At 52.9% G+C, this 10,546-nt stretch overlaps 3 protein-coding genes across 3 annotated transcripts; all 3 read right to left on the bottom strand.

Annotated features, from left to right (window-relative positions):
• Window positions 1-3,537: 3,537 nt before the first annotated feature.
• On the bottom strand, window positions 3,538-6,906 carry PC9H_002307 (uncharacterized protein; the record flags this gene model as incomplete). Its single annotated transcript, XM_036771948.1, has 3 exons — window positions 3,538-5,216; window positions 5,277-6,564; window positions 6,616-6,906. The coding sequence occupies 3 exons, from the start codon at window positions 6,904-6,906 to the stop codon at window positions 3,538-3,540; spliced, it is 3,258 nt and encodes a 1,085-aa protein (XP_036626569.1).
• A 790-nt stretch (window positions 6,907-7,696) lies between these two features.
• On the bottom strand, window positions 7,697-8,170 carry PC9H_002308 (uncharacterized protein; the record flags this gene model as incomplete). The annotated part of the gene is made up of 1 exon (XM_036771949.1): window positions 7,697-8,170. One exon carries the CDS (start codon window positions 8,168-8,170, stop codon window positions 7,697-7,699), a length of 474 nt encoding a protein of 157 aa, XP_036626570.1.
• Window positions 8,171-9,077: 907 nt separating this feature from the next.
• On the bottom strand, window positions 9,078-9,485 carry PC9H_002309 (uncharacterized protein; the record flags this gene model as incomplete). The annotated part of the gene is made up of 2 exons (XM_036771950.1): window positions 9,078-9,245; window positions 9,315-9,485. 2 exons carry the CDS (start codon window positions 9,483-9,485, stop codon window positions 9,078-9,080), a joined length of 339 nt encoding a protein of 112 aa, XP_036626571.1.
• Between the last annotated feature and the right edge of the window lie 1,061 nt (window positions 9,486-10,546).

A 10,546-nucleotide genomic window follows, 5' to 3' on the forward strand; every position in this document is an offset into this window, starting at 1 on the left:
ATGTGGTTCTGTGGTCTGGTGAGGTGGTCAGGGATAACGTGCTTTATAGGTCGCGAAATCGCGAGTTCACAGATAGAAAGAAGGCTCCGTGAATGTCTTCGTTCAAGGTCAAGCTCTGGTCTCATTATCACTTAACAGACCTACACGCGACCATTTGGACACTGGACTATTGTGGTCTCGATAATTCGCGGAGTTAGCAGGGCTGTAACATGGGTCTGGCAAGGTATTGTGGCGATCACTCACCTTTTTCGGAGACACCCGCTTTCAACGACAAAGGGCAGGGCCACTGTCGACTCAGTGGCCGTGGCCATTCCTCGAGGCAGGTGGCCTACGATGGCTCCAGCCTCATGGATGTTCCGAAATGAATCACCCTGCGGAATAAGTACGCATTTCCACGCCGAAAGATACAAAAATCTAGAAGCTTAACCGCGACGTGAAGCAAATGGCGATGCAGATGGAAAGGACACGACTCACGAGTCCTTCGCTCCGCGCGTCCGACTTGTTTGACGCCGCCGAGGACCATCTGGCGGACGGTGCCGTTCATAATTGTGGGATGGGGCTGAGCTCCCATTTGTTAAAAAGTTACGAGCTATGAAGCGGTTCCAATGGTAAGCAGCAAGCAATGATGCCGCTCATGCTCTGCTGCTCTTCATTTTCGAGGGGGAGGACGGCGGGTTGGCAGGGCCGGTGAGATGACGCGGAGACGACCGATATTGTCAGCATGGGAGTCCTCGGAGAGCTGGTGAACCCAAAAGGTGGTAGCACTTCCCCAACTCCTTTCTAAACGCTTTATAACTCACAGCCTATATTGAAGGTGACTTTGCGGTACGGCTGACGAATGGCAGTTTAAGGACTCTCTTTAGAGCGTGATTGTTGCGTCCGCGGTTCTGTAGACTCGGACGGTGTGTTCACGGCCGACGGGGAGGAGAAACTAGCGAGTAGTTAACATACATCGATGCGTAGCGGCGTTAAGTTTCATCTGTATCTTGATTTACTGGGCGATGAGTTCAGCACAGGCAATGCGACCGTCCTCCGCCCTAGTCGCTGGGGGTGTCGAGGTGAGATCGCATGGATGTGGAGGGCGATGGAGTCCAGCCCTACGTAAGGCCGGATACAACCAGAGAATCCTGGAGCTTGCCGAACGGCGGGCAGACGGCCGTAGAATCACATCCGACAGTAGACGAAATGGGAGTTACGCTGGGCGGGCATTAATCAAGTTTGGTTCATTGACATTGCGTAATCTGTTGGTAGGTAGCTCGATATCGCCAACAACGGCGGAAGTGAAACATCGACGTTGGGTTCAGTTCCTCGCGGCTGGACAAGGATTGGCCGTCGAAATTGCCCAATAGGCGGATGCATCCTCCAATCGGGACCCTCATTGCTCGTCTGACAAACTCACTTCGTTGGAGCTTGTTGAGCCAAATGCGAATCGCATCAGAGAACGCTGTGGTGCTCCCTACGTTTTGAACGGCATTCCTCAAGATATAGATAATAGCACGTACCTCTACAACACTGATTTCATCCCGTTTACATCCTCCCCGTAGACCTGTGCAGGTCTCATATCCCGTTCTCAGCCCAGGTTGGCTTTCATCGATTCATCCATGGATAACTGGACGTTTTTCCATCAATTGCCCTTGTTTCTTCGTCTTCCTAGCTACTCAGCCGAATCGAGGCGAAGACGGAGGAAATAGACAGTCGAAGCCTTGTCATTTGAAAGATCAGTCGTTTTCCTTGTGAACGTGCGTAGTGTGCTGGGCGCTTGTACAGACAGGGGTTCAATCAGGGAATTCTTCGACGTTCTTGCAAGAATCCGACTTTTCTCTTCCGCGTGTTCCTGCGCGACGTTTCAGTACTCAGTACTCAGGCAGGCGGATTAATGGAAACTAACCTATCACCCATTCTGATAAACCCGACAGCTCCCCGCCGCTTGCGTTCATTCCTATTCAACGCCACTTACGAGATACCCCAAACTGGGTGTGGTTTTCACCCTTATGCTATGAAAACGTGAGGAAACTCCGTGCGACAGCTTCAGGCATCGAAGTAACGTATAGCCTTACTGTAGTCTCACCTCAAGATCCCGAGATGACAGACAGGCTAGTCACGCCGGGGATCTATACATCGTTATTTCACCTGGCCCCAAATAGCCTCCATGGAGTGAAACTATTGCGACAATGGGACGGCCTACGAGAAGAGAAATTCTATCCAACTTCTTTGCTCGCCTGGACTAGTTTGTCACCCCCTCGTTCATGAGTTTTCACCGTGTTCTCCATAAGAAGTCACGTACCGATTAAATCAAAAATAGCAGATTCAATATGTCGTCCCCCGCGCCCGTTGGCCCCCGGCAAGATTGATGTCGACGTACGCGATTCCGACTGCAAGGTAGGTCTGCTGGGGAAATGATGGTGGAGAGGTAGAGAAGCGGGCGCAGAGGTCTTCTGACGGGGGGCGTTCAAGCGTAAGCTACACAGCGGAGAGGAGTGTTAACCAACCTTTTTCCATTACTTGGTGTTCGCTGAAAGTAGTTCCTAGACGTCGTATCACCAAGCATTTAGTCGACCATATCATCTGGTACGACGAGGGACGGGTGGAACCATAGATGGCGTCCCCCAACGAGCCGAAGCGGAGTGGATACCTCAAATACGAGGGCGTTTGCGACGCAATACGTCGTTGTCCTGTTCGATAACCACCCCTCACCCACCTTCCGTTCGCGTTCTTTCCCTTGCTACTGTTTCTTCTGCTGCGCCCACACGTAAACTACAGTCTCGATTCTCCAACGTCTTCGAGGTTGAATCTCATTCCTGAGTCTACCTGGGCTTTAGGTCGTGGATTACCGTCCATCCAAGCCAAGATTTACTTTTAACGTCAGAAGACCAAGCTATCGTCTCACGCAGCGAGTGGGTTTGAGCGAAGAGAGCGAAGGGAGGAGGGGAATGATGAGGCGAGGATGTGCGATGTCCTGGTAGCCATGACTGATTGTATTCACGAAGGAGAGGAACAACCAATCATTGTATGGGTCGACATTAAGAGAGTGGCCGTAGAGGCTGATGCAGATTGTGCAGATGTGTAGAAGTAAACGAAATGTCAAGATGGTCGTCAGAAAGAAGAAACTGCGTTGCGAAATCACGGTATCGAGCTCGGTCTTCTAATTCACAACAGGGGATTTTCGTGGATTGTCGGCTTCAAGCTTCTCGAATTGCACTGTCTAACGAAGGATAGTATCGTACATTCTGAACCGATTTTCGTTGTCTGATATGAACACGCAGGAGAACAAGCAAAGACAGGAAAATATAAAAAATACAGCATGGATTTTACTAGACACAAGAAACTGAGTACGGAAGGACCGACAATATAGAGCGACGAGGATAAACAATTACCCATGTAAAGCAAGGATGGGGAGAATTGAATATACGGAGAAGAGACTGTGATATCGCAACGGAACGAAGAGATAAGGATGCCAAAAGATGTAGGGTGGCGAACCCGAAAAGACAACGCAAAATGCTGACACGGTCAGCTCAAGATAAGGAAAGGACACCGTCCTCAAAACCATGCGGCTTGCGCACCTCCTCTGCCAAAACCAACACCCCTTCCAATGCCTCTACCCCGAGGGCCTTGGTTCATCATCGGCATGGTTGGCACCGGCGGTACAGGTGAAACACCTCTGACGCCGCCTCTCATCGCGCTTACCAACCTAGCGTTGATCTCCTGCGTCTTCCTGAACCCAACATCCTCCTCATCCTCCCTAGTCTTCCTGTCGTCGACACCCTCGTCACTCATCCCCGCGACGACTCGGCCAATATTGGGGGTCTGCTCCTGGACCTCCTTCCAGCGCATCACTCTCCGAACGAATCTCTCCCTCATCTCTCCGCTCATCTTATCATCTATCACCACAGCGCCGCGGCCTGATCTGGCACCAGCCAACTGCCTGTCCAAGGCCGCAGGAGCGCTGTACGCTGGACTGTCGACCGTCGCTGTAGACGCGGCCGCCGCGGCATTACTATCTTGCTTCCATGGCCTAGTTGTCATCAAGTTCTGTAAAGCGCTATCCACGTCGACGAGATCGTCCTCAAAGTACATCGTCTTCCGGCCCGCCGTATACACCGATGCATCATCTGAGTCCGAATCGTAGTTATCCTGCATTCTTCGGCTACCCGCTGGGCCATTCATCTGGGGGGCATCCACCATATTCGACATGAAGCTCTCTCGCGGGTTCGGGCCATCGTCTGCAAACATAGAGTCCCTCAGCTGTTGACTGACACCGCTATTCCGCACAGACGCATCGTCATATACCAGGCCAACCTCGTTGTCGTCGTCAGCTTCATCCTCCCCGTCGCTGGGTTCCTCGAGCTTCATCTCGAACGCTACCCTCTTCTTCCTGCTACGCGTCCGCGGTAGGGTCGCCTCGCCGATCCCTGCACCCGCGACTCGGCTGGTCCTCTGGCTCGGCGGCTGCATCCTCACTCCACCTATCTTCAAAGGCCTAGTAGGGAAAGGCGACTCTCTTCCTCGCTGAATCTGGCTCGATGTTCTTCCAAGGCCAACGGGCTCCGATGGATCACCACCTTCGCTGTACTGAGACTGTCGCATATCCGGTAGCGAAGGCCTCTGCCTCAGAGACGGCTGGCTGACTCTGTTCGCCGTACCAATCCTTGACAGCCCTTCCGTGGCTTTCCAAGCGACGGGTGGAGGTTGAGGGGATGGTCCTCTCGATCCTCCACCAGCAAACGGCGACACCCTGCCTACGCCTGATCCGGAGATAGCGCGAGTACGAAGAGGCGGTATAGAAAGGCCGTCGCCCTGGGCGCTGGGCGAAGCGGGGGGAGGCGGTAGAGGACCGGTCGGAGCTGGGTGTGAAGACGTTGTTTGGAACGGGGGAGGAGGAAGTGGTGAAGTAGGAGGAGGACTAGGCGGAGGAGGAGCTTGCCACGGCCGTTGAAACCCGGGACCGCGAGCCGGAGAGTACGATATGGGCGACTTGGAAGAAGGGATTGCTGGTTCGGCGGTTGACGGTCTTGTGATGTTTCGCTGCACCCAAGGTGTGCCCCCAGGCGAAGACGGTCGACGCATAGGTGAGACTGGTGGCGTCAGGCCGTCATCATCTCCTTGAGGACCGAGGGTCGTCAGGTGCTCCGGCCTCGATCGAGAGATCTGGGGTTGGAGCCCGGGCGAGGGGACCAAGAAGGCAGACGAAGGTACAACGGGAGAAACTTGCGCAGAATCTAGCATTGTAGAAGTCGTAGCGATCAATAAGAGAAGCTGTTAACGAAGAAAGGACGTACTAGCAGGGGCATTCAACCGCGTAGCTGCGGGTTCCGAAGGCATGTCACCAACGAAAATTGGCGGCAACGTAGGACGTGATCGTCCTTTACCTTGAAGGGTTTGATCCAACGTGCCAGCGGGCGCGTCTGACTGGTTCGACTTTCCGTCATCCTTCAACATCCGGGAAATGGGGTAAGAGATTGCTAACTTGCTGATTGAAGGTTTCCTCATTGAGTTCGTGGTAGTTGGGGCTGAAGGGGACGCAGGAGTATACGAAGAAGGTGATGGCGTAACATATGACGGTGGAGGTGGAGGAGCATAAGACTGCGGCGGCGAAGGTGACTTTGCTAGAGGCGGTAGAGGTGACCTTGACGTTGGCGATATCCGAGAACGAGGAGCCACGGGCTGTGCGACGATGGGTTGAGTAGAACTGGGTTCCGGGGTATGCCGTACTGGCGACGAGATAGCAGGGATATTATCGCCATTGTCTACAGTAGGGTCAGAGTGCCTTGGTGTTCCTCCCATCGCCATCGCCATCGGGGTAGGGGTGGGGTCACGCGAATCCGTGAGCATTGGCTCTCTGAAGCCTAGATCTGGAGTAGCTGCACGGCTGCCGCTCAATGTAGTAGCAAAGCGGCCGGCGATGGGCGGTAACGGGAGCTGCCAATCGATTTCGCTCGCGCCCAGAGTGGCTTGGGCGGCGTTGGGAGGAGCACTATCTTCCTCGGAGTGTTTATCCTTCTTCTTACTTTTCTTCTCCTTCTCCTTCTTCTCCTTCTTCGCCTTCTTCTCCGCTTTCGACTTCACTCCAGACTCGCTCAAACTCCCTAGATCATCGTCGCTATCGTGCTTCGATCGCCCTAGTCTTCCGAAAAACCCTCTCTTCTTCCCGCTCTTACTCTTCTTCGACGAGGATGACAGGTATCCACTAGCGTCCGTCTCATTCCCGCCCTCGCTGACGTATCCATCAGTGTCATATTTCTCCTTGTCCTTCTTCTTCTTCCGGAGTTTGTTCTTTACCGACGACGACGGAGGATTAGCCAAGAAGGCGAAGGCTGGTGAAGAGTGGTCGTCACGCGAGGATGGATGAGACGCGACGTGAGATTGTAGAGATTCGGAGTGGCCGTCTAGCGACCTGTCATCGTGAGGCAGTGGGTTTGCGATGGTCGGCGCTGTGTAATCATAGAGGTAACGCTTATGCGGGTTGGAGAAGGAACTGGGGGGCGACTGGGCGAATGCGGTCGGAGGCGTGTACGGGAAAGACGATTCATCCGTAGATGCTGAAGTCAGTGAAGGAGACGTCGCATTCTAGGAGAAATTGGTTAAGCTGTGATCGTAGCGAAGCGGAACTCAACGCACCTCGAAATCGGCATCCTCCTCTCTCTCCTCCTCAAGAGTGGGCTGATTGAACAGCCAGTTTGTGACGGTCGGATTTGCAGTGAAGCCAAGCTGAAGCGCCGCGTCGAGTACGGAAGCCCGAAGAGCATCCACGGATGGTTGCGAACGATGTCCGACGCTGCTGCCTCCGCTACCAGGCTTTTCTTCGCGGCGTCGCGGAGTTGGAGATGACATCTGGTTTGCGTACGAACGAAAACTCGATTCTGGGTGAAAGTAGTCGGTTGTTTCCTCAGTTTTAGGCTGATTCTGCATCGTCGAAGCGAAAAGCTAATTATTCATGAAATGGAGGTTGAGCTTGAAATTGATGTGGAAGAGGAGCGATTGTTTGAAGCGAACGTTGCGGGGAACGGTGGTGACGGCCTGCGCCTGCGAAAAGGAGCGTGCGTGGTGGTCGTGGTGGTGAAGAGCGAAGTTGAGGACTCAGCGCAGCGCCTCTGGAGAACAAGGATATACGTGGGAAAATAATTTGGTGACTTCACAGAAGGCCGACTGGCCGGCACATCCCATCCTTGACCAAGTACTACTAGTACAAGGAACCAAAGGACGGGACATCAAGAATGCTATTCTACATCTACACTCGCATGAGCGTATCGGCGAACGTATGTAATTCGGTACGACATCATTAATCAAGGCCCAGGTACCAGTCGAGGCCACTAAGCTGTCACTTTGTTGAAAGCAATAATTGAGGCTGTATGGAGTTTGCTTCGTCGATCCTGAGGTATGTAGAAGCGACGGGGCGAATGGGCCCAGGGTCACGTCGACCAAGAGAATCATGGACGAATGATTGAATATTGAGGGGCGATTGAAGGAGTAAGTAACATGCTCGCATCGCTTACGACTGGACTAACCGTTCGAAAAGTCGACGTCTCCTAAGACAAACTGCGCAACACTCAGAAGTCTTTCGTGAGTCGTACATTAAGCTGTTTCTATCATATAGGCTGATACTGGGCCGTAATTTAGATACCTGGCCGAACTATACTACGACTTGTCCTTCTCCGTGCTCTTCTCTGGCCTCGCTCTCTGTTCGGGTGCCTCGCCAAGACTAGGAATCCGGTACCCTCGGGACTGATCTCCCTCGGAACGGCATGTGAGGTGGATCCTCCCCGTCATAACTGTTGAAGCTATCTCTTACAAGCACCGTTTGGGAATTGTTGCTATCCGTGGAAACGATGGCCGTCGTCGTTGTCATACAGTGATGGTTACCGTGCGCCGTGCGACGACTTCTGCGCGTAGCGTGTCGTCGGCGAACACCATTTGGATTACTGTTGTCGATGAACAACTCCTCGACCAAAGCTGGTGGCCCACCGGGGTTGACGAATGGGTCATCACAAGTATCGGAAGCAGATGGCTGTCGATTGTTCGTACTTGTCGACTCTGCCTCGGGGATAAATGGAGAGGCGTTGTCGTCTGTGTTTGCCTCGTGGCACGTCCAAGTTTCCTCGCTGCCATCCGCGTTTATCTTCGTGAACGTGCAGTTCTTCATGACAAAGTTGCTCGCGTTCTCGAAAAACGGCATTCGGTCAGGTATCGTGGTTACTGGGTGTCGCGTGGGGTGGGTGTTGATTTCAGATCAATTGGGTATGCGTCTCTAACCGTGTTCTCTGGGGTTTATATAGGAAAAGCCTGTATACACGTTCGGATTGTTCTGCATTTCCTTCAATGCGGCGAGTCGAGTGTGGCGGGGACTTGTACTGCGAAACAATAGACAGAGCACAGCATCTGACGCTTAATCGCGAATCATTCCTGTTGGCGACGAATATTATCTAGATATGGTAAGTGAAGTAGAGCTGCGCCCACAACCTAGAAGAACAACCCTCTTTTAGTCTTCGCTAGGTCATCTACCAGGTGAACCGCCCGCCTTGGTGATTGGCGAGGTTTCTTGTCTACGCTACGGTTCTAGATCATTCCCGGGAGCTTAGGGGCGTCCTCAAGAGAATCTTCATGGTATTTTTCGTCCTTCTAGCATTGCCCGAAGTCCTGTTGTAAACGCGACTTTTTATAATTGCGGCGATGTATATTCGATACCGTCACTCCCTCATCTCAGCCAGCCGAAGCCACCAAGTTCGTTACTACCGCCGGCGACTGAAAGTGCTCAATGGCCGTAAGTATCGTAATAAAGTGTAACTCTTCGCGTGCCACTTACAGAAACGTCTCACCGGGTCCATCACCAGACAATTCGCGCAATCCTATGGATCCGATCTTCGTTCTGTGACTCTCGGCGTTTGCGGAATCAGCGTTGGCATCTCCAACGGCGACTACTACGGCTTCTACAACCCCAGCGACTGCCCTATCAACATCACACTTTCCCAGCTCACTCAAATCAAGTCTATGCCCCGAAACGCGCCGAAACGGCCTCGAATGCCCATAAACGACGCCGCAAATGTATACCACTACTCCCACCAACTCTAGCTCCCGTACCCTGCCTAGAATACCCCAAACTGCGTCGAATACCCCGAGCCACGCACAAACACCAAAAAACGAGGCGGAGAGACGCGTTCCCGGCCTAGGTAGTGCGTAGTGCGTAGTGCGAATGGGTCAGGGCTCGGATCGGATCGCGGGGAAGTGCAGAACGGAGGAGAGGAGAGGCGGGACTATATGAGCGAATGAAAATGAAGATTAGAATAAGTACGAACGAACGAAATGAAAACGAATACGCGAACGAGAACGAATGCGAAACCAATGGGAAACGAAACGGGGAGACGATGGTCAGACACTGGAGAGATGGGGACATAACGGGATCCGGGAATACGACACGAACGAATGAATGAACGGGGAACCAAAGGGAAGATAACGAAATGCGCAATACGAACAGAACGAAATGGAAAAGACATTGTCGTTCATCACAACCCAACTGCTCCATCTAGCGCGTCTCACTAAACCCGCCCTGATGTATAGTGTATCGTGTATATCCCAGCCCTGGGACGTACCGTACATCATACAACGGGGCGGGACCAACCACAAACCCACGCTGCTCTCTCTCTCCTATCTATATTATCCGACGGATTACAGGGTGTAATCGGTCGACCTTCTCCGTTCGCGGCGCAACAACTTCACACACCTCCGTTAGGGTGTTCTGATGAAGAATCACCTTGTCGCGCCGAGTTGCGCCGCTTCCCCACGCTCCAGTGCCCCCTTCTTCGTCGAGAATCTCGCTGAGCGCAGCGAAGCAACCATCGCTCCCCGACCCAGGGTTAGGTGACGAAATATGTCCGGGCATGTTAGGAGAGTATACTGATAAAATTCCTACGGAGATAGCTGCCCTCCTCCTCGTGCTGTAGCTCAAATACTGTTTCGGTACGAGGAGAAGAGGGTGCCAACGGCCAGGATGTTGGCGCGACTCGGCGCAACAAGTACCCATCTCTAGGTATACCCTCAAGGTATATGGGACAACTTGTTGCGCCGTGTTGCGCCGCTTCCTCATCATCCAGCAGCACGTTTACTACCTGCAAAACTACCATACTGGCCCCAGCCACTTCAAACAGTGGCGCAACTCGGCGCAACAGCTCCCCAAACCTCCCCATATATATCCCCCAGGACTGGGCCGTTGTTGCGCCGAGTTGCGCCACCATCTGAGGAAGCTGTGGAATTATCTTTGTGTTTTATTTAATGTGCCCCTGTTCCCCTTTTCCCCTGACCTGCCTATTCAGGCAGCTGAGTTTTCGCATTTTCTCACAGTTACAATACATCACAACTCCGACCTAGGGTTAGGGTTAGGGTTAGGGTTAGGGTTAGGGTTAGGGTTAGGGTTAGGGTTAGGGTTAGGGTTAGGGTTAGGGTTAGGGTTAGGGTTAGGGTTAGGGTTAGGGGTTAGGGTTAGGGTTAGGGTTAGGGTTAGGGTTAGGGTTAGGGTTAGGGTTTAGGGTTAGGGTTAGTGTCAGGGTTAGGGTTAGGG

This window comes from Pleurotus ostreatus (genome assembly GCF_014466165.1).
Source record: "Pleurotus ostreatus strain PC9 chromosome Unknown scaffold_10, whole genome shotgun sequence".
Lineage (NCBI taxonomy): Eukaryota > Fungi > Basidiomycota > Agaricomycetes > Agaricales > Pleurotaceae > Pleurotus > Pleurotus ostreatus.